Source organism: Orycteropus afer, unplaced genomic scaffold, assembly GCF_000298275.1.
Source record: "Orycteropus afer afer isolate SDZICR_OR568_19922 unplaced genomic scaffold, OryAfe1.0 scaffold00044, whole genome shotgun sequence".
In the NCBI taxonomy this organism is placed as follows: domain Eukaryota; kingdom Metazoa; phylum Chordata; class Mammalia; order Tubulidentata; family Orycteropodidae; genus Orycteropus; species Orycteropus afer.
This window is the reverse complement of record NW_006921631.1, coordinates 15,797,984-15,822,852: the sequence shown is the minus strand read 5'-3', so window position 1 is coordinate 15,822,852 and position 24,869 is coordinate 15,797,984. Positions and strand designations below refer to the sequence as shown.

General features: G+C 35.0%; 1 protein-coding gene across 1 annotated transcript in view; it reads left to right on the top strand.

Annotated features, from left to right (window-relative positions):
- The window catches only part of ATF6 (activating transcription factor 6), a 370,257-nt gene that overhangs the window by 173,507 nt on the left and 171,881 nt on the right, over positions 1-24,869 (top strand). Inside the window, exons 12-14 of the mRNA XM_007937768.2 lie at positions 4,061-4,160; positions 11,196-11,263; positions 13,939-14,053. Of these exons, the coding sequence (XP_007935959.1) occupies positions 4,061-4,160; positions 11,196-11,263; positions 13,939-14,053 (283 nt within the window). The remainder of the gene's footprint in view (positions 1-4,060; positions 4,161-11,195; positions 11,264-13,938; positions 14,054-24,869) is intronic.

The window sequence follows — 24,869 nt, the reverse complement described above, 5'->3', positions numbered from 1 at the left end:
AGCTCTACTGGCGTAGTGCCTAAGGCATTTGACTGCTAACCAGAAGGCTGGCAGTTCAAACCTGCCAGCCACTCCTCAGAAGGAAGATTAGACAATCTACTTCCATAGCGATACTGCCTCAGAAAGCCAAGGAGGGGTCGCTGTGAGTTAGATCTGGCTTGATGGCAGTGAGTTTGGTTTTGATTATATTTAAACTAGGCTTTTTTCATTTTCAGTGTTGGAAAATTTGAATTATTTCCTTCACCCAAGTTGATATGTGTCTACTCTCTAGTTAGTGTTTTACCTCCCCCTGCCCCTGCTAATTATCAAACAATATTTCTGTTTTTAGGAAACCCTTTTTTTTTTCACTTTTTGCAATAATGTTGTTGTTGTTGTTGTTATGTGCCGAGGCAGTATCACTGCGGAAGTAGGATTGCCCAACCTTCCTTCCAAGGAGTGGCTGGTGGGTTTGAACCGCTAGCCGTCTGATTAGCAGGCAAGTGTCTTAGCCACTATGCTACCAGAGCTCCCTTTTGCAATAATAGTCTCATGCAATATTTGTCCTTTTGTGATTGCCTAATTTCACTCAGCATAATGTCCTCTTAAGTTCATCCATGTTATGAGATGTTTTGCAGATTTATCATTGTTCTTTAATGTTGCACAGTATTCCGCTGTATATATGTACCATAGTTTGTTGATCTGTGCCTCCTTTGGTGGACTTTTATATTGTTTCCATCTTTTTGCTATCGTAAATAATGCTGGAAGAAACAAAAGGCATGCATGTATCTGTTCCTGTCATGGTTCTTATTTCCCCATGATATATATTTAGTAGTGGGATTGCTGGATCATTTGGGGTTTCTATTTCCAGATTTTTAAGGAAGCGCCATACTGTTTTTCACAGTGTATTTGCACCATTTACAGTCCCACCAACAGTGTATAAGGATTCTAGTCTCTCCATACCTTTGCCGATACTTATAGTTTTCTATTTTTTTCAACTTTACTATTAGTGCTGGGGTGAGATGATATCTATTGTTGTTGTTTGATCTCTCTGATGGCTAATGAGGACCCTTGGTGATTAAGTGTTAAAACCCTCAGCTGCTAACCAAAAGGTAGTTCAAGCACATCAGCCACTCTATAGGGGAAATATGAGGCAGTTCGGTGTAAGGATTTACAGCCTTGGAAACCCTTTGGGGGCAGTTCTACTCTGTCCAAAGGGGTCACTGTGAGCCAAAATCGACTTGACGGCAATGGCGTAATGGCTAATGATCATGAGCATTACTTCAGGTATTTGTTAGCTGCCCAGATGTCTTTTTTTGGTGAAGTATATGTTCATTTCCTCTGTCCATTTTTTTAAATTGTGTTGTCTTTTTGTTGTTAAGATGTTGAAGTTTTCCATAAATTTTAGAGATTAGCTTCTTGTCTGATAAGTCTTTACCAAAATTTTTTTCCCAGTCTGTTTTACTTTTTTGGTGGAATCTTTTGATGTACATAGTGCCTCATTTTTAGGAGGCCCCAGTCATCTATTTTGTCTTCTGGTGTTTGTGCATTTTTAATTACATTAGATAGTTTATTTATGCCCTGAATAAGGGCCCCTATGTTTGTGCCTATTTTTTCTCTGATGATCTTTATGGTTTTAGGTTTTACATTCAGGTCTTTGATCCAAATTGAGTTTAGTTTTGTATATGGTGTGATATGGGTCCTGTTTAATTTTTCTGCACATAGATATCCAGTTTTGCTAGTATCCATTATTAAAGACATGATATCTTTTCCGTTTAGTGAGTTTCAGCCCTTTGTCAAAGATCAGCTGGATGGATTTACTTCTGGGTTCTCAATTCTATTCCATTGGTCTATGTGTCTGTCATTTTACCAACACCAGGCTGTTGTAACTACTGTGGCTGTATACTAGGTTTTGATATTAGGGAGTGTGAGGCCTCCTAATTTGTTTTCTTTAGTAGTGCTTTACTTATCTGGGATGGATTGCTATCATTTCCATATAAAGTTACAAAGATGATGGAATCTGGATTGAAATTGCATTATGTCTGTATATTGTTTTGGATAATATTGATATTTTCATGCTATTAAGTTTTCCTATCCATGCTTGTGATATATTCTTCCATTTATGTAGTTTTCTTTTGGTTTCTTGTAGTAGTGTTTTATAGTTTTCTTTGTACAGGTCTCTTATAACTCTGATTAGATTTATTCCACAGTACTTTGTCTTTTGGGTTGTTATTGTATTGTTATTTATGCCCTTAATTATATTGAGGAATTTCTCTTCTATTCCTGTTTTGTTTACTGTTTTCATCAGGAATGGTGTTGGGCTTTTTCAAATGACTGTTTTGCATCAATTGATATGATTTTATGTTTCTTTTCTTTTATTTATGTAGTGATTTATAGGTTTTTCTAATATTGAACCATCCTTGCATACCTAGTATGAATCCCACTTGGTCATGATGTATTATTTTTTTGATATGTTGTTGGATTCTGTTGTCTGGGATTTTGTTGACAATTTTTGTGTCAATGTTCATAAAGGACATTGGTCTATAATTTTCTTTTTTAGTGGTGTTTTTGCCTGACTTTGGTGTCAAGGTTATTCTCACTTCATAAAATGTATTAGAGAATATGCCCTCTTTTTCTGTACTCTGGAACAGTTTGAGTAGAACTGGTGTAGGATATTCTCTGAATGTTTGGTAGAATTTACCAGTGAAGCCATGTGAAGCCATCTGCTCCAGGATTTTCTTTTGTTGGTAGTTTTTTTTTTTTTTTTAATGACTCATTCAATTTCTTCTTTTGTTATGAGTCTGTTGAGATTTTCTACCTCAATCTGTGTTAGTTTATGTAGGTAGTATGTTTCTAGAAAACTGTTCATTTCTTCTAGGTTTCCAAATTGGTTGGAGAAAGTTCTTTATAGTATTCTGCTATTATCCTTTTTGTTTTGGTTGGTTCTGTTGTGAAATCTCCCATTTAATTTCTTACTCATTTTATTTACATTTTATCCTTTTCTCTTATTAAATTTGCCCATGGTTCATTGATTTTATGAATCTTTTCAAAGAATCAACTTCTAGTCTTGCTGATTCTGTTGTTTTTTTGTTTTATTGATTTCTGCTTGAATCTTTTCTATTTCTTTTCTTCTGATGACTGTAGGCTTTTTTTGTTGCTCTTTTTCTAATTATTGAGTTAAGGAAGTGATTTTGGCTTTTTTTTTTTTTTTTTGATGTGTGCATTTATTGCTATAATTTGCCCTCTGAGCAGTGCTTTTGCTGTGTCATGATTTTGGTATATAGTGCTTCCATTCTTATTTGATTCAAAGAAATTTTTTAATTTCATTTTTTATTTCTTCTGTTACACAGTAGTTTTTAAGTAGGGTGTTGTTCAGTTTCTATGTGTTTGCTTTTTTTTCCCTTGATCTTCCTATTGTTGATATCTAATCTTATTGCATTGTGATCTGAGAAGATGCTTTGTAGTAGTCTGTTTTTAAATTTATTGAGGCTTGCTTTGTGGCTTAATGTTACATATGTGCTGAGAAAGAATGTATATTGTGCTGTTGTTGGGTGAAGTGATCTGCATATAAGGTCAGTTTGGTTGATTGTATTGTTTAGTTCTTCTGTATTTGTTGAGTTTCTTAATTTTTTTTTCTGGCAGTTTAATTCATTCTTTTGCTTTTTTTCTGAAAAAGCATGGTATTCACTGACTTTCATACATCCATTTTTGTTAACTGTCCTATAACAAGTTCTTTCCAGCACCTCAGATGTTTGTGTGTACACAGCATCTGAGCAGATACTGGAAATACTTGTTTTTGTGGAGAAATCTTTGCAGCTAACATTTACATTTGGCAGGATTATTATTTTATTTTTTTTTAAATTTTGAATTCATGTTGAGGAGGCTCATAAATATGCATGTCTTTTTAAAAACAAAAATAACTTAATATTAATTATCTTAGGCTTTTCAAGTCCAAAAGCAATACTGAGTCATCAGCCACTTGGAATCTTTATTGAAACCTGCAGAATATAATTAAATTCACTTCCAACTGAGGGGTGAGACTTATCTCTATGAAATATGCTTTATTAATTGAGCTATTTTATAGGTTAAATCATGAACTTCGAGGTTGGGTTCACAGACATGAAGTGGAAAGGACTAAGTCAAGAAGAATGACAAATAATCAACAGAAAACCCGTATTCTTCAGGTATGTTTCTATTTGTCTTTGATTAATGTTTGCCATATGTGTTAGAAGGCTTCCCTAGCTAGGGATGCTATCTTCCTGGAAGATTTGTGGAGCTTTAGTGGAGCCACTTCTTGTGACCTCCTACAACTTCTGATGGAGCTGTCAGTATCACTGAAGACCTCTTTTCCCTCCTCCCAGGTTTAATAGCACTAGTTTGGGTTTTATAGCACTAGTATATCTTGCTTGTGTATGGTACTATTTCCTACTCTTTCCATTTTTCAAGCCAGGAGTTCCTATGCCTGGACATCTGTATCAGATGTTTTTTGTACACATAATATAATAAATTATACTGTTTATCTTCTCTGTTATTGTTGTTAGGTACTATTGAGTTGATTTTTGATTCACAGCGACCTTGTGTGACAAAAAAACATAGGGTTTTCTTGGCTGTAATCTTTACAGAAACAGATTGCCAGGTCTTTCTCTTGCAAAGCAGTGGGGTGGGTTCAAATTGCCAACCTTTTAGTTAGCCATTGAACCCTTAACTGTTATGCCCCCAAGGTTCCTGAGCTTTCCAAAAAGAGGGTATTGGAACATGAAGACAGTTTGGAAGTGAGGCAGGCATATCTCTATGAGGCATTTTTGAACCTAGCTTTTTGCACTGCCAAGGGTTAATATATTTTAAATATAAAGACACAGGGTTGAAAATAAAAAAGTTGAAAAAGTATGTATGCAAACATTAAATAAAGGAACTTATTTAGTAGGGCTTCCATTTCAATGTTGTTTGGCACAAAGCACCTTTAATAGTCATCCTTTAATTCATCAAATATTTATTACTACTTCTGAAGCACTTGGACTAGCAATTAGCACACTTAAGATCTCACCATGTATTACCTGTGGTGGTAATAAAAAACCAAGTACTGTTTTAGTTTCTCAGAATGTGTGTGTGTGTATGTATGCAAGCATGCATACATTCATGTAGGTATGTATGTATATGTGTGTGTGTGTGTATACACATACATATACATACACATACATGTATGTATACACACACATACACACACATGAAGTTCCCAAGTTCATGGAACTTAAATTCTAATGTGAGACAAACAACAAACAAATAAATAAATGTATAATATACTCAAAAGTAGAGATAAAGAAAAAAAAGGCAGGGCAGGAGGTTATGTGTTTGAATTAAGAGGTGAGTGGTTATTTTAGATTGGGTAATCAGAGAAGGCTTCTACAGAAAGCTTCCAGTTGAATAAGATATTGTCAAGATAAGTAATGTTAGCTGTTATAACAAATAGCCCCCAAATCTCAGTGGTTTAATGGAATAAATATTTTTTTCTCACTTACATCAAGTCTGATAATGCTCACCAATATGGCTTTTCTTCAAGCAGTGACTAAGAGGTCCAGGTTCCCTCCAATGTGTGGACTCAACAGTTGAAATCCTTTGCTTCTAACTTTGGGTATTGGCCAAGAGATAGCTTGGAAAATTCTGTGAAATGTTTTAGGGATCAGGCCTAGACTTTTGTCTCAAACTGTCATATTGCCTAAGCTACTGTGAGGGAGACTGAGAAAATGTAATTTTAATGTTTGTTCAGGAAGAAGGAAGGGGTGTGGGGAGAACATAACATTGCTTCTGCCTTGGGAGAAAATGAAGGAATAACAGTGTGAAGGTCTAGGAAAAAAAATATGGAGAAAGAACTGCAAGAAAAAGGGAATAGCCAATATAAAGCCATGCAGTAGGGAACAGTTTCAGTATTTGAGGAATATCAAGAAGTTTAGTAGACTAGAATATAGAGAATAAGAAGAAAGTGGTAGGAGATAAGGTCAGAGAGGCAGCGAGGCTATGAGAACTTTGGATTTCATGCTACGTGTAAGTGAAGGCATAGAAAGGTTTGAACAGAGAAGTGATATAATCTGGTTTATGTTTTTTTTAAAAAATCACCCTAGCTGCTATATAGAGTAATCATGGTGGGAGGCATGAGTAGAAAAGTATGGAGACCAGCTAAGAAGTAATTTGAATAGTCTTAGGATCATCGTGGTCTATACTAATGTGGTAGATTTGAAGGGGGAGGAAGGTATTTGGATGCCAAATATATTTTGAAAGTAGAGCTGATAGAAATTGCTGATGTAAAATAAAAAGCAATCAGTGATACCCTATATCTTAGCAACTAGATAAATGGTCCTTTTATTGAGACAATGAAGACTGAGGAAGAAGGAGTTGGAGGCAGGAATCAAGAAGTTTAGACAGTTAAGTTTAATATGCCTATTAGACATTCAAGAGGAGGAGTCAAGTGGGCAATCAGATATCCAGGTCTGGAGTTTAGGGGAGAGGTTGAGCCCGGAAGTTTAATATGAGATGATATTACCAAATTAATAAATTAATTTTGGGATGATACTACTTTTGGAAGAAAATGAAAAGGGGAAAAAACAGAGTGAGGAACATAGCCTTTGGCCAACTTCAGCATTATGGACCCCAGTATTATAGACTAGAATATGAAGAAGAACCAACACTTAAGGAGGAATAGGAATGAATGGCCAGTAGTGAGACAGGAGAAATTGTAAGGTGGTAGTTTCCCAAAATTGAAGCAAAGTTTTTCAAGTGTTGTTGTTATGTGCCATCAAGTTGGACCTGACTCGTAGCGACCCCTCCTTGGGTTTCCGAGACAGTATCACTACAGAAGTAGATTGCCCAATCTTCCTTCCGAGGAGTGGCTGGTGGGTTTGAACCGCCAGCCTTCTGGTTTGCAGTTAAGTGCCTTAGTCACTGTGCTACCAGAGTTGATTTCAAGTAGGGAATAATTAACAGAGGCTAAGAGGTTTTGAGTAAGATGAGAACTGAGAAATAATCACTGAATTTGATCACTTGAACTTGTTAGTGATCTTGACAGATTTCATTTCATTGGAGTGTGATGACAAAAGCCTGATTGAAATGGATTCAGGAAGTAGTAATAGATGGAGGAGGTGGAGAAATTATTTCAGGATGATCTCCCAAAATGGGAACAGAGAAATGGAGTAGGTATAGGGACCAAAATAGAGGATTTATTTTTGGATCAGAAATATTTCACTAGACATGTTTATAGTTAATGGAAACACCTTAGCTATTTGATACATTTGGAGACTACTTGGAAAGCAGTATGTGATTTGTTCAAAAGTTCACTAAAACATGAACTTGTAACCATGCAGGAATTGTTTTCAGCTATCAGATAATGAAGGTTAGGCTAGATGAGCTGTAGACTCTAAGTGAGTTCAAGGTGTTTGAAAGATACAGGGGCAAATTAGTGAAAATATCCTTCAAAATGAAGGTGAAAAAATGAAATTTTTAGACAGACCAAAGCTGAGAGAATTTGTCTCCAGTAACGTAAGAAATACTAAAAGAAGTTGTTTCAGACTAAGGGAAATGATATCAGATAGCACCCCAGATGAGCATAAAGGAAGAACACCAGAACAGGTTAATATCCAGGTGAAAATAAAAGGCCTTATTTTAGTATCTTTACTTTATATTTGTCTGTATATAAATGTCTTTAAAAAGCAGAAATACTAACAATTTATTGTGGGGTTTATAGCTTATATGGAAGTAAAGCATAAGATAATAACATAAAGGGAGGAAGGGGGATAAATGGATTATAGTCTTATAAAGTTTTTATATTGTTTGAATAATGTTTGAAGGTCAACTGTGGTAACTTAAAGTAGAGCTAGAAAGCTAATATAAGACAAAAACAAAATACTAAAAAATAGACAATTCACTCAAATGAAGTCAGGAAAAGAACAAACAAAGAAAAACAGGATAAAAAGAAAATATATTCCAAATGATAGACTTAAATCCAACCATATTAGTAATTCAATTTAGTGTAATAAATGCATTGATTAAAAAGTAGAGACTTTTAAACTGATATTTAAAAAAGCAACATCCAATTATATGCTGTTTATAAGACCAACACCAAACCAAACTCACTGCCACTGAGTTGATTCTGACTCATAGTTACCCCCATTGGGTTTCCAAGGCTGTAAATCTTTATGGAAGCAGACTGTCCCATCTTTCTTCTGCAGAGCAGCTGGTGGATTTGAACCACTGACCTTTTGGTTATCAACCAAATGCCTTACCACTACACAACCAGAGGTCCTTGTTTATAAGAAATACACTTTAAATATAAAGATACAGGTTGAAAATAGAAGATTGATAAAAGTATGTATATGATGCAATCATCAAGTATTAGAAAGCTGGCGTAGTTATATTAACCTGGCAAAGTAGATGCAGACAAAGGGAATTGTAAGAGACATAGAAGGAAATTTGATAATAATGAAAGAATCATTTCATTAAGAAGATATAATTCTAAATGTTTAGGCCCCTAATAACGAGTCTTCAAAATATACAAAGCAAAAAGTAAAAGAACTAAAGGGGAAAATAGATAAATCTATAACGTAATTGGAGATTTTAACATCCCTCTGATTACTGTAAATATCTGTGTTAAATTTTTGTTGATTTTGCCCTTTTGCTAAATCCATAGAGCTAAAAAGTACAAAAGTTCATGGCCAGTTTTTCACTGATTCCTTTGTTAATATGTGTAAATCTTAGGTAGGTATATGGCATATCAGTTTTCTATTTGCCTAATGTCTCTGTAAGGAACTCTGGTTGTACAGTGGTTAAGTGCTCAGCTGCTAAGTGAAAGGTGGATGATTTGAACCCACCAGTCGCTCCTTGGGAAAAAGATGGACACTCTGTTTCCATAAAGATTACAGCCTTGAAAACATTTTGGGCAGGTCTATTCTGTTTTATAGGGTTGCTGTAAGTCAGAATTGACTTGGCAGCAATGGATTTAACTTAGTTTTTTAATGTCTTTGTAACTCAGCTTTCCTTAAATCCTATTCACCCATATCTGAGACTAGGGAAAGAAGTCTAGCGTCTTTCAGACTTCTACATTAATTTCATATGTACCAAAGTAGCAGAAATCATTTACAATTCACCAGCTACTTAATCTCTTCATTCTAAATCTTATTATTTATCAACTAGCTATAATTTAATTTTAACTTTATGTACTACTTCCCTGATAACCATGCTAGTAAGTACAGCATTTTATTACTTAAGTATATTTGTTTATCTTTTTCTTCTCATTTTATTGGTACTTTGTTTTTTCATTTTGTTTTACTAACATTCATTGAATACTTACTTTATGCAATACCTGCATTTGATTTTGGGAAATAAGACCTTTGACTTCACTTTGTTACAAAGCCAAAAGTTTAAAGAATATCAGTCCTATTTTCTGCCTTAATACTTTGTACATGCTTCTGTTTTAGCATTTTTACATTGTATTGTTTTTGTATATCTGTCCTCCCAAATTAAACTGTGAGCTTCTTGAAAGCAAAGGCCAAATATCGTTAGATTTTTAGTCCAGGTGCGTGTAGTTGTTGTTGTTAGGTTCCATTGGATTGACTCTGACTGCTGGCAACCATGTACAGCAGAATGAAACACTGCCCGATCCTGTGCCATCCTTACAATCCGTGCTGTGCTTGAGCCCATTGTGGCAGCCACCGTGTCAGTTCATCTCATTGAGTATCTTCCCCTTTTTCACTGAACCTCCACTTTACCAAACATGATATCCTTCTCCGGAACTGGTCCCTTCCGACAGCATGACCAATGTAGGTGAGATGATGTCTAGCCATTCTCATTTCTAAGGAGCAGTCTGGCTGCACTTCTTTCAGGACAGATTTGTTTGTTCCTTCTTCTGGCAATCCATGGTATATTCAATATTCTTTGCTAATAAAACAGTTCAAGGCATCAATTCTTCTTTGTTCTTCCTTATTCACTGTCCAGCTTTCACATGCATATGAGGCATTGTAGGTGGGCTATAAAAATTTGATTGCTGAAGAATGGATATATGGACACAGTAATGAACAAAGCAGGAGTGTTGTGATTAAATAATTAATTAATACACTTTTTTGATCAGGGTAATTAATGGTAGGGTACTTCTTCAATGTAATAATAATTGATCATTTCCTCTTGAACTCTGATACCCTTACAACATTCTTTTGATGATCAGCTTATAAAACTGCCAGGTAATATAAGAAGGCATAGTACAAAAGAGATGGTATATGGAAGACAGCTTTCTAGTGTAGCATATTATGGATCACTAAGAAGCTCTGGTAGCATAGTGCCTAAGGCACTTGACTGCTAACCAGAAGGCTGGTGGTTCAAACTCACCAGCCACTCCTTGGAAGGAAGGTTGGACAATCTACTTCCATAGTGATACCGCCTTGGAAACCCAGGGAGGGGTCCCTATGAGTCAGGTGTGACATGATGGCACATAACAACAATGGTTCCATATTGGACTGTTTTCTTGCCACAAGAATTGTCTATGACATCTCCTTAATGATGGTTTAGTCTAAACATATATTTGTTGTTATTCTTGGGTGCCATCAAGTCAATTCCAACTCAGAGTGACTCTATGTGACAGAGTAGATCTGCCTCATTGAGTCTTCTTGGCTATAATCTTTACAAAAGCAAATTGCCAGGTCTTTCTCTTATGGAGCTGCTGGGTAGGTTAGAACCACTAACGTTTTGAGCAGCTGAAGGCTTAACTGTTTGTGCCACAAGGGCTTCTTTGTAAATATATTTAGACATGATGATCTTTGTGTTTAACTCAGTAAGTAATAGGATCTAGTTTCACTATGAACCTTTCTACTTAAGTACTTCTAATTGAAAACAATTATTTTAGATGAACAAGTTGTCATATGTTCAGTAATACTTGTGTGGCTTGATCATAAAACTTTCAGTTCTTAGATTAAGCTTTTGGGCTATTTCTTTGAACAATATAGGAAGTACCTTAAATGTCTTAAATTCCATAAGACATATCTCTCAGCCTAGTATGTGAACAAAAAGGTTCTAATTTTTTGTATTGGTGTCCATATATATGAACTTAATGTGCAGAGTATTCATAATAAAACAATGAATATTTTAATGAGATTTTATTAATAAACTATAGATTGAGTCAATAAGGAAAATCTTCATATAATTTCAATATATGCCATAAAACCTTTTTTTTTTTTTCTTTCCAGGGTGCTTTGGAACAGGGCTCAAATTCTCAGCTGATGGCTGTCCAATACACAGAAACCACTAGCATCAGGTAAGAACATGTAGAAGCTCTTGGCCAGGGGATTTAAAATAGCTAATATTCTAGAAAAGTTGAAATTCATACTTCTCTTCCACCTTAAGTTTATCCTTATCTCTAGAGTAATCCACATAACATGCACTATTTCTGAGCAGTAAATGTAAAGCCAGATATTTTCAAAAGGTTAACTCTCCCAAGTCTCTAAAATACAGATTTAATAAAAATACTGGTCAATCATAATTTTTCTGAAAATCTTTAACATGCGTAGCTCTTCTGCCCTTGATTTGCATCACTTTCATGAATCTCCAAAATTCACTGCCATCAATAGGGTTTCTAAGGCTGTAAATCTTTACAGAAGCAGTTTGCCTCATCTTTCTAATGTGGAGTGGCTGGTGGGTTCGAACCACTGACCTTTGGTTAGCAGCCAAATGCCTTAACCACTGCACCACCAGAGCTCCTTTTCATGAACCTATGGGAAGGGAATATTATATTTTGAGTGTCTGCTCTATGGCACTCCTGCTTTAAATTCATATAAATCCAAAAATAAGATTGAAGTGTAGATCTTGTAGTCTCTATTTTATATATGGAGAAACTGAGCAAGTCATTTGTTTTTTATTAGTTTCAGAATCATAGAACCAGTAAGTGGCAGGATCAGAATGCAGCCTTAGCTGTTTGACTTAAAATTCAAGCATTGTTCACTGTTTAATACTACTTAAGATTTTGAAAGATTCCCAAGGGAGTGCTGTAGCTAGAGAAGTTTAAATGTGTTGACCAAGACATAGCTAACTAAAACGAAAGATGATGTGGGAAGCAATACAGTGTTGTGGTTAAGATGGTAGCTTCAGAGCTGGGCAGAGTTCATGTCATAACTCGGCCATTTACTTGCTATGTAGCCTTAACTTAATTGAAGTATGCATGTCTACAAAATTTAGGCTATAGAGTTAAATTAGATTTAATTATAGGATATATTAACAAATATTTACTAAGAACCTACTGTGTGATAGATAGTATCCATGGCTCTTTGGGAAGGATATATATAAAGATTGATACAATATGTAAATTTAAAGATGTTTTATTAATTAGTCTGTCAACTGACAATTCCAATTAAATGGTAGTTAGTGAACAGCGCATCAGAGATCATAAATGCTTAAAATGCTAAGATATTTTACTATCCTGTAGAAATAATTCAAGAGTATATTAAGGAGCTCTGGTGGCACAGTGGGTAAGACATTTGGCTGCTAACCAGAAGGTCAGTGGTTCAAACCCACCAGCTGCTCTGTGGGATGAAGATGGGACAATCTACTACCATAAAGATATGGCAAGTATATATAGGAACAAGTAATTCCCTATTTTTTATTCAGTTACTCTATATATGTTTTAAAAATATATCCATGTTTTTGATGCATTGCTATTATGACATATAATTTCTTAACCAGTTAATGTTTTTAATGAACTATATTCAAAGTATTATAAGCAGAAATACCATAGTGAGCAATGGAAGTACATTTGACTCATTTAAAATTTCCGTTTAGGTTGGATTTTTCTTCTTTTAAGTTAAGAAAAATGAATTCCATGTTTGATTGAAACATAAGTTTTCTCTTTGGAAAAAATGAAGCAATATAGATGTCTTTAACTATTCTGGATGGTAGCTTATTGTACTAAGCAGTAAACGATCTTGGGAATATTATATTAAGAACTATATTAATCAATCATACAAGATCAAAAGTATGTAGCATTTGCCCAGGGATAAAGGTCAGAAGGCAGGAGTGAATAGGAAAGAAGGACAAAGGGAAATGGTAAACACAGAGAGGAAATGGGAAGAATGCTATTACATTGTGGGTATTGCAGTCAATGTCACAAAACAAAATGTGTATGAATTTTTTGAGTGGAAAACCAATTTGCTCTATAAACTTTCACCCAAATTACGATAAATTATTATTTTTTAAAGGAGCTATATTAATACCATTTGAGCATATCTTTTGGGATAGGATGTGGTGTGAGATGTAATAATTTTAGTTTTTAATTTTATTGAGGCACTGCTATGGTACTTTTAGTATCAATTACCAGCAGTTGTTGAGTGACTCATATGTAACAGGACCTGTGCTTGGCACTTCATGTGAACAACATCTCTGATCCTGATATCCATTCTGTAGGTTTATATGATTGTCCTCAATTTTTGATGAGGAAACCAAGGTTTCTTGAGAGGTTGATTTTTTTGTCAGTGCTTACATAAGAGATAGAACAGGAATCCAAAGCCAGATCTGTTTCCTAATCCTAAACCCTTTCCACCTTTCATACAACCTTACAGGCAAGCGTACCTTCACAGATTTGATACAGTGATGAAAAATAACTTTTCTCAGGGTTGACTTTTACTACCAAAAACATGAGACTCATGTAAGCCCAAATCTCTCTATTTTCTAAGACTTTTTATTTTTCATCTTTGCAATTCAACTTGACTGTCTAGTATGAGGAGCCTTAACTCAGAAATGAGAATTTTAGCCTTAGTGAATCATTAGAGCTTACAAATATCCTGATCTTGGGGCTTTTCAAAATGCTGTTGAAAAATTATTGCCAAAGTGCTGTCAATGTTTTGTTGAGGGGGATTGTTATAATTCAGTAAGGCAATAGGCAGTAGTCTGAAAGAACAGTTTTCTTTTGTTTAAAAACCTTTTGCCTGTGTCTTATTTTAGCAGGAACTCGGGAAGTGAGCTACAAGTATATTATGCTTCACCCAGAAGTTATCAAGACTTCTTTGAAGCTATCCGCAGAAGGGGAGACACATTTTATGTTGTGTCATTTCGAAGGGTAGGTTCATTTTTGAAAGAATAAAGCAAGTATATTTGAGTACATGCTATGTACAAACTGTTGGGTTGAATACTGTGGATGTGAGATGATAGGAGGCTATGTAAAATAAGTTATATGAGTGGACCAATCTAAGTCCTATACTACATGCTCAGCATTAGGCGAGCTGTTTAGCATTAGGAAGATGAATATGGAATTGATGTCAGTTTGTTATATTTTGAAAAAATAAACTACGTATTGATTTTTATTTTGTCATTCCTACAGCCATACTGTTTATTGATAGCTAAAGGTGATGTAAAAAATTATAAATTTTCTATTTAGGCTTTGTGGTGGTGTTCCTATTTGGTTATTTAGAAATGGACTTATAAAATGCAGGTTTAAAAATGAATCATGGGCTGATTAAGATATTAATTGTAGAATGTTTGGATCTGTGTTCCTGAGATTCTATTCCTCTTTTGTCTTTCCTGCATCAGACATTCTATTCACTCCTGTTGCTGAATAATTTAACTGATTTATTTAACTGTTTTAAACAGTTAGCTTATGTAAAAGTAAATGTTTATATGAGCACTTTCGAATGTTAGGATTACTTAGACTGAATGGAAAAGATGCAAAGCTATTTACATTCCATCTACTTTTCCTATAAAATGAAAATATATTTTTCACAGAGTTGCCATGTGAATATCTCTGTTAGAGTGCTGTATGTTAAACAGGAACAGATGAATGAGTTAGAATCCTCAGTGGTTTATATCCTAATTTTTTTTTTTTTTTTTTTTTAAGAGGGAGTGCTTAGAAACACTTAGAAACAAGCATATGCTAAAAGGAGTAAACAGTTTCATTCTCTGATTATGTGTCACCATGCGCTATCAATGAAATTCTCAATTAACTCATTAATTCTTTTCCTAAGGCATAAAATCTATCATCTTAGGATCGTAGGACCAGAGAAGGTTGGCACCTGAAGGCAAAAGAGATATAAAGTTTCATGTATTTTCAGTTATGAATCAAATATGTTAGGATATTTGAAATAATTTAATGATGGTCTCTCAGGTCTCTGCCTAGTCACCAAATTCCTTGTGATCCCCTTATTCTCTCAGACATAATTGGTCTCTCTCTACACTGCATCAGACTCAGAGGTTCATTTTCAACAGCAAGGGGGCAGCTGAGAATAGGGTTCGAACAATATTGGCCGATGAGAATGAAGCTTTAGTTTTGCCACAGTTATGCTTACAGTGGGAAAAAAGTAAATTTTTAAAAATGGAACCCAGCACTATGAAGAAAAGACTTGACAGATGTTAAAATGAATATGTTAAAGTGTATGTTATGGAAGTTACCACAGAAGAATGTTTTTAACACTCAAATAGTAGAATAGTTTTCTTAGGTTCAGGATAATTTCTCTATTATTTGATCAAAACAGTCTAGTATTTAACAGCCACAGAATGGCTGGTGGGGTTGAACCACAACCTTCTGGTTCGCAGGCAAATGCCTTAGGCACTATGCCACCAGAGCTCCTTATAGTATGTATTAGAAGTAACAGTTGTCAAGCCATGGATTCAAGTGGTGTTTAATAATGTTTTTCTAGCTAAGAGAACAGATGTTTGCTACAGAGAAAATAATCCTAGCTTTAAAGAGACTGTATTTTTACAAACATTATGCATTATATTTCTTGTCTTTTTAAAAGCTATTTCTCGCTAGTTTCCCTGTGAAAAGTGCTGTTGGAAAATTAATGATTTTTTGTTTCCTCCCCTCCTCACCCTTTGATGTTCTAGAAAAACCCATCTTTTATTATGTTCAGGAAAACTTTTAGGACTGTCTTTCACATTCTGTTTTGATTTTTCATTTCCTAATTACTGATTTATCCCATCTTGGTGTTTTATATCAAGAAAAAGAAAGGATAAACCTGAGCTAAATTAGGTAATAGTAATTAGGGAGACCACATCTTTTTTCTTTTTTGTTTTGTTTTTACAGTAGGGAAAAGGAAGTTAATTTTATAATGATGATTATAAACTATGTCATGGGGCAGGAATTTAGTTCTTAAATACCTGGACTATTCTTCTGTTCTTTTTGCTCTTGCTAAGATGAAAATGAGAGGGGCAGTGAATTAGCTCACACTTGGTCTTCTCCTCCATCTTTCAATCTAAAATACTCTGCTAATGTTTCATCAAAAAGGTGAGTGGTATCATTCTTGTGCAGAAGAGTATAGATCTTTTCTGCAATTTAGATTCTTAATTTCATTGATAGCAAGAAATTGTAACTGCATTCAGAATACAGAGCTTCTAAAGTGCCAGGATTGTGTTTAACATGAACTAGATATGCATAACAGGGCCAGTAAGCAAGCTATGTAGTTTTATAGTTGGATGTGTATTTAACAAAGTATTTTAATATCTAAAAAAAGTAGGGGAAACTATTGACTCTTTAGTTGCACCATTATCTAGTGGTGGTGGTGTTGTTGTTGTTATGTGCCGTCGAGTCGGACCCATACTCCATCATATCCCACACTCCTACCCCATCAATCTCATTAAAATTAAGCTGCTGAAATGATTTCCTCCAAAGCAAATTCACTCTTGGATAATGATTGAGTTTCTTTTGTAGGCCAAAGAAGGTTTATGAACGCTGAGTCCTGACAAAGGTTGAAAGTTTCTTCAGTTCTTCTTACTTTCTTTTAAGAGTTTTTATTTCTGACACAAATACATACTCTATATGTTAGTTACATGATTCATAACTTGGTTTCCTATAAGTATTTTTCCTCTTTCTCCTCTTCTTGACTTCTTTTGGTATGATAAGGAAGATAGGAGGTGGGAAATAACTTTTTCTCAAACTTCTAAGTCACTTTTAATGGGATATAACTGATACATTAATTTAAAAAATTCACTTAAGCTTAATGTTTTGTTTTATTTTTTCCTTTATGCTTTCATGTGATAGTCTATTTAGAGAGGGGGAGAGGAGTTGGATTTAAAGACTATAACACAATAAATTCAATAGCGTGGGACAGATATATACTCAGGAAAGCTCAAGTGAACTTAGATAAGAAAGTGTTTCCAAGGGGGCTATAAAGATAACATTGAGAAGAAATCTGGGAAAATGATATTTACTTTATCTATAACTCCAGTGAGTGTTGAAATACCATCCTTAGACGTGGCTGTCTCATCCACAAGTATCTGGAGAAAGGAATTATTTTTTTATCTTCCTCAGGAAGTTTTCTATTAAGAACGGGTTCTCTGTGATTTAAATGGTTATGAATGTTAGTTTGCCATACTATCTCCACTCTTGTTTGATACTTTTTCAAATGGGGTGGATGCCTACTTTTAGTTCCTTTTATAGGATAGTACCTGTTACTCAAATCAATATTAGACACTTAGAAGTGTTTTATTTGTTTCAAATATATACACAACGTACCAGGAGAACCTGAGCTATATATAGCTGTATGCCTGCCTCAGACACATTACTCTCTCTTGCTCTGAGTACCTTATGTATTCTAGATATAGCACCATATTTGGGAATTTCACCCCTTCTTCATCTATTACAAAAAAATGTAATAGCAGTATATTCTAGTTCATGGCTTGGATTGTAAGGAAGAGACATACCCAGTAAATTTAAGTAATAGAGACTTATCGTAAGATGCATGGGGAATTGTAGCAGCACAGGAAGCTGGCTCAGTAGCCAAATTGTCCCTCTGTGCCTGTGTTTCATAGACTAGAATGTATAGTAGCCTTCATGGGGAATTGGACTAGTGGCTCATTGTCACGCCTGATTCAGCAGCAGCTTCAGTGGTTCTACTTTAGTCCTTTTTATACATCGCTCATTTAAATTTCCCTTATTTAGTGTTGCTGTGGTAGCCTTGGCTTATGATCCATGGTCTGTTTATTTGTGATCAGGCAACTAGAGTTGGTTTCATAAGCCAGCATCTTTATGCAGAAAGAACAACCTGGGTCCACTTTTCTTAGAAAATGATTGTAGTAGGACCTTCATAAACTGTTTATTATACCGCACAACCTGATTTATTTGTTTATTTTAAATTCTTTTTATTGGTCCCTAATCATCTGACCTAAAAGGCTTACTTTCTCAACTATATTGTAAGCCTCTTAACGTCAGGAAGCATCATACGCTTTTTTATTACCACCATTGACACTCAACCCAGTGCCAGCCACTCAGTCCTTATTACATACAATAATTTTAGGTATGGTTCACTGAAGGAAGTTCAATGATGACAATTTATTATTGTTCATCAAAATTTAAAAAGTATTTTTATATCTGTTTGCTTAAAGAAATTTTAATCTATTTTACTGGTGCAAAAATTAACATAAGCAGTACTGAGCACTGGCAGAAGGTTTAGTTAGAGATGACCTCTCATTTGTACAGTTTATGGTTACACTAGCCGGAGATGCAGCAGCTATGTTTCTTGTCTTTGAACCTAATCTTTAGAGCTGAAGAAATCATCCGGGTGAAATGTTTAGCAGCTTTCTACTTTGATAGACACAAGTATGAAATTCTTGCATCTTCATTTTTTAATACTTAGAAGAAGCAGTTTTGGGTAGATTGTTGTTAGATGATTTCTTTTGTAGAGAAGGGACCATGCCTAGTGTCTGTATAGATTCAAGTAGTGTGAGGCAGAAACTTGAAAAGAGAAACTATAGAAAAGATTGATTATTGCAGAAAAGTTGTCTGGTGGTGGTATTTGTTCAAAATGTTTGCAAAGGTTTATTCCCATGAATGGCTATGAAAAAACATTTCACATAGTAGCAATGATATTTCCTGGCTTAATACCTAATGCATACTTAAAAGGATGGCATGATATTTTCTTAATGTATGTTATTTATTTCTTAGAAATTTCTGTATTATGTTCTTAGAAATCCCTGTATTATGTATATGTATATTCTTCAGAAAGAGGAGGAATTCCTTAGTAATCAAAGGAGATCAGTCCGTTTATAAGGTCTACTTCAAAAGGATACATCTCCTTTTTTGGTTTCTGAGATTTCACAACTTGAGCACACACATGATTCTTGGATTGTGGCCATTTTCTTATCTCCCTTCTCATGGCCTTTCAGCCAAATTCTTTCTTAAACTGGGGGAAAAATATGAGTAAATGAGTTTGGAAAGATACTTGCACTTTAGAAAGTCTTATTTCAGTAGAGATACTTAAAAACAACCCTGCTTTTAGAAGATTTTTCTAATTAATTTTAACTTATTTTGAAATATACTTTCTCATTCAAGTCTAAAGCATTACAAAATATAGAGCAGAGTTCTGAGTATCTACTTAACCTAGGTTTGCTTAATGGTTACATTAGTCAATGTATTTATATATCCATTTTCTACTTAATTTCATTTATATTCAAACACTAATACCTTTAATGTACATAGTCTTTATAGCTTATAAATTTCATTCACATACATAATCTTGGCAATTTCTTACATATAATAAGGTATGTATTCTTAGTTTTATTTTATGAATGAAAAAACTGAGACAAAGAGAAGTTTAGCCAAGGACACACAAATAGTAGTTAGTAGAAACCAGTTGCCATGGAGTTGACTCCAACTCATGGTGAGCCCTTGTGTGTCAGAGTAGAACTGTGCTCCATAGGCTGATTTTTTTTGTTGTTTTTGATATTTTAACATTTGTTTCATTTTAAAGATATAGCACATTATAAAATTGGGTATGAATTGGAGGTCATACATCTTTATCTGTTAATTTGTAGAATTAACCTTTTTTGTTTTTGGTGAAAATATATACAACAAAACATGTACCACTTCAATAATTTCTGCATGTACAATTAGTGACATTGGTTAAATTCTTCAAGTTGTGCCACTTTTCTTTCTTTCTTTTATTGTGATTTGGGCAAAAGTTTACAGAGCAAATTTATTTTCTATGCAGCAATTCATGCAGTTTTGTTTCATGACATTGATTACAATTCCCATAATGTAACATCTCTCTTCCCACTTCCTCTCTATGGTTACCTTTTCCCTGTGTCCTTCTCTCCTTTGCATGGCTGCTTTATGGTTATCTCCCTGTGCAAATACTACCCTCTGATCTCTCATGATTGGTTGTTCTAAGGAGTATAACTACCTGGTATAAATGTTCACCTTACACACTTGTTTGGCTGGAAGTCATGGGAGTGAGTTCAATTCCAGGCCTGAAGGGTGACTCAGGGCCATGGTGTTGGGGGTTTTACCAAAGTCTATCAGACCACTAAGCCTGTTCTTTTTCATGATTTTGAGTGCCCCATTTTTCTCCCACTCTATCCAGGATCTCCTGCACTGATCCCTTTCCGAGTGGTTGATGTTGGTAGCTGGGCACCATCTAGATCTGGTCTCAGGGTCAGGAAGGCTGAGGTTCACATGGACCACTAGTCCCTTGGACTAATTGTTTCCATGTGTTCTTTGCTCCAGATGAGAAGAGACCAGTTATTGCATCTAGATAGCTGCTTGCAAGCTTTTAAGACCCCAATTACTAATCACCAAAGTAGGATACAGAACAAAATTTTTATGTAGTACGTTATGCCAGTTGATCTTGATATCCCCCGCAATCATGGTCCCATGCCCAGAGGCCCAACAGCTTGCTGCCTCAGGGTGGTTGGCTGTGAAGCTGTGGGACCTTTCTTGATATACTTTTTCAAACTATATCACCATCATTAACAGAAACTCACTGCCCCCCTAAGCTTCTCATCTAACCTTTCAAGTTGCTGTTGTCAGTTGAACACATACAGATAATTCTTTAAAAGAGCACATTGTTCAAGGCAGGCATTCTTTTCTAATTAAGCCAAACAGTTGGTATAAAGGTGACTTCAGGGGATAGTTTCAATTTGAGGTTTAAAGATTTCCTCAATGTAATAGTTTTGGGGTCATCTAGCCTCAGCAGCATGAGAAAGTCTGAATTCCATGAGAATTTTCAATTTTCTTTATAATTTTCCATCTTTTGATTAGAATTCTTCTATAGAATCTTTGATCAAAACAATCAGTAATGGTAGCTGGGCACCATCCAGTTCTTCTGGTCTTATTGTAGAGGAGGTAGTTCTTTCTCTTACCCCTGGTCTTCTTTCTCTGCTACTCTTGGCAAATAGATACCAATTGCTATACCTTGGATGGCTACTCACAAGCTTTGAAGACCCCAGAGACTACACAGCAAACTAGGAAATAGTGCACCAAAATCAATATTAAGCCAATTGACTGTAATGTCCCACAAAACCATGACCCTAAGCATAGGCTGATTTTTCAGAAGTAGATTGCCACCTTTCCTCTGAGGTGCTTCTGGGTGGACTTGAGCCTCGAGTCTTACGGTCAGCAGCCCAGCACATTGATCACTGTACCGCCAGGGCCTCCAGTAGGACTAGGGCAGTAATAATTGGTATATTCTAATTGAATACTAATTTATTTTTTTTCTTTATGTTTGTTACTTCTTTTGTACATATTGCTGAATATGTAAATAGCAAAATTATGCTAGCCTTTCAAAGCTAACAATATTTCTTAGCCAAATCTATTAGTTTTATTGGTGTTATTTTATAATAACTCAAAATTTTCTATTTGGTAATTATTTGCTAAATTAGTAAATTAGGTACTACAAGGAGCTCTGGTAGCATAGTGCCTAAGACACTTGACTGCTAACCAGAAGGCTGGCGGTTCAAACCCACCAGCCACTCCTCGGAAGGAAGATTGGGCAATCCTACTTCCGTAGTGATACTGCCTTGGAAACCCAAGGTGTGGTCACTGTGAGTCGGGGCCGACTTGATGGCATGTAACAATAATTGGTAAATTAGATATTTTATCAGGTTATACTTTAATAATACTAAAGAATAATGGTTTGAAAGATTATAATATAGCTTCAGATTTCAAACCAGGGGATAGAATAAATAGGCCTTAAGATTTCCAGTTTCTTTTTTTAAACAATATCTGAAATTCCCAACATGTTGGGGGAAAGAAAAAATTGTCGTGTCTTAAAAAGCACTTTAGCCAAAATAGGCACTGTTTTAGTCACTGTTGCAGTAGAATTTCTCATAGAGAAAAGTGCTTGTGTGTAAATGCATTTTATTATGGATTTATACCATTTGCTACATATATGGTGTGCCAAATACTTGGAATCAGAAACTTTTGATCTTGAAACTCTTGTTAAGTATGAGTTACCATTGTGTGGTTTTCGGGGATTTAGTCATTTGTTCCTTGGCTCTGTGATGAATTGCTAAGCTAAACATTAAAGCATTTCTACTGTTTGGACTTTTCAGTTGCAAACTCTAAAATAACTTGCTTTCTTTTTGATAAATGATTGTTCAGTAGTCTGTGTAACTAGACTTGTATATAGAATAGCCATGGATACAGAGAATTTATTATAACTCATGACTAATTTCAAGTTTCCAAAATTCTCAGGATGCTGAGCAAATCCGAGTCAGGATACTTTTCCAATTGCTCATTATCTGTCTGCTTTCTAGTCAGTAGTCTTTTTATTTTATAATGTGTTTTTCATATGTTCCTAATATTTAATTTCTCTTTTTAGGTTGCATGCTTTCTCTGACAGGGACAAAGTCTGTTCATTCTGTTTTGTCTTTCTGCAAGTCTATTGCAAAAATGCTCTGTGCAGAGCAAGGCTTAAATAACCATTGACTGCTCAGACCATATTTGTGCCCTTTAACCTTATTTTATGCTCTACTTTCAAAAGATTACTAGAGATGGGTTTGCAAAAATAGAGGAAGAAATGTTTTTCAATGAATGTTCAGAATTACTTTTGAATTACAATAGCAATGAAAATGAGAAAAAAAAAAGTTTGCTGTGATACAGATGGACATTTAGTTGTGAAATAGAATTATTCCTGAAAGAATCTGAAACTTACACTGAAGAAATGGTGGGATTGAATAACAGCCTAAAATGCTCATATTTTCTTTCTTTTCATCAAATTTCAGATTTTTCCTAAAGAGAGAAGAAAATATTTTCCCAGATTAAAACTGCTTTCTAAGAGAGAATACTTTCTTACCTCATGGCTATGTGGACAGAAAAATGTTTTTTAAACAACTCATAGATCCAGTCTTATAGACATCTGCATTCTAGCTGCGTTCTACCACTCACTGCATTTGCTTTGTGACTTTGGACAAATCACTTAGTCCCTGTTACCTTCAGTTTCTTCACCTGTATGATGTTAGAGTAGATTTGAATTTGTCTTCTACCTGTGGTAATATGTAGTTTTCTTAAAGCTGTGTTCATGTGCTTGTGTTGTGTAAACTCACTAGAGTTACTAAAATGATTCAGTCTAGTAGTGTTAGTACCTTTTAAAGGTTTTGAAAAACAAGCTTAACAAAATGTTAAATTACAAAGTTTGCCTATAAATTAATAAGTTTGATTTTTTTTCAAGAGTTGGAGGTTTTATTTATTTTATAATACTTGTATAGTACTTAGAATCTATTGATCGATCGTTAATCCTTATCATATCTCCATGAGGTAAATACAGTTCTTATTCTCATGTCTCATCCCTGAGACAGAGAGATGTTAACTAATTTGTCCAGGGTGACTTAGTTTGGAAGTGACAGAAGCAGAATCTAACCTAGGCAGCCTGGCTCCAGTGCCTGTCTATGTTCCTAATCATTTAGGTTTATTGCCTTTTGAGAACTTTTATGTGCAGATACCATGTGTTCCAAAGTAGACAATTTGGAATTTAATTCCATTGATCTCTGTGTTCAAAACATATTTTGAGTTTCTTCAGATTCATTTTCCAAAGACAAGACCAAGGACAAAGCCTTGTGGAAAACCAGGCCACATGCTACTTAAAATAGTGTGGTAGGAACAAGAGCCATCAGGGAAACAGAAGAAATTATTAGAGATACAGAGGAGGATTGGGATAGTATAGTACAGATGAAAGAAAACAAGTTGAAAATTATTTTACTTTAAAACATGGAAGTCAAGGAAGAATAGTTTAAGAGAGAGATGATCAGCAATATCAGATACTAAAGAGCTTGCTGAAAATGAGAAAAACTCATTTGGCTAGTATAAATTTAGAAGTCATTGGTGACTTGAGATTACAGTTATGATAGAATATTCAGAACAAAATCCAAACTGAGGCAGTTAGGAGACATTGTGAAGGAAATGAAGTGTTTGGTTTGGTAAATTTGGCCTTGAAGGGAAGAGGTGATAGTCTAGATGTAGTTAAAGGGAAGAGAGCTAAGGTTTTATTTGTGTGTGTGTAGTTTTTTTAAGGATTAAACAACCTCATTGCCATCATGTTGATTCTTATTCATAGTGACCTTGCACAACCCCACAGGATTTCCCTGTAAATTTTGATGGAAGCAGACTGCCACAGGTTTTCCTGAGTAGTAGCTAGTGTGTGCAAACCACTGACATTTCAGTTAACAGGTGAGCACTTAACCACTGTGCCATTTTTTTAAGAATTTTTTTTTTTAAGAATATGGGAGATACAAAGGTAAAGTCTAAGGTAGATAGAGACCATTGTGGTTAATTTATATGTATATAAATAGAAGAATGCAGCATAAGTTTTATTCTTGACAGATGTTTTTAAGAAAAATAAACAAGCCATTACTTGTTTCTCATCTGTACTGTTTTTCTGTTTAAAGTAAAACATGGAGAAAGTTGAAGAACAATTTTATTTGTTTATTTTCAGTAGGCCTACAAAGAAAGAGCAAAAGACTATGGAATTAAAGCCAGATTTTTTTTTTTTAATTGTGATTTGGGTGAAGATTTACTGAGCAAATTCACTTTCCATACAGCAGTTCGCATACACTTTGTCTCATGACATTGATCACAATTTACCACAATGCAACAGCTCCCTTCCCACTTCCTCCCGATAATTACCTCTTCCCAGTGTCCATCCCTCCATGCCCTCTTGCCCCCTGAGCTG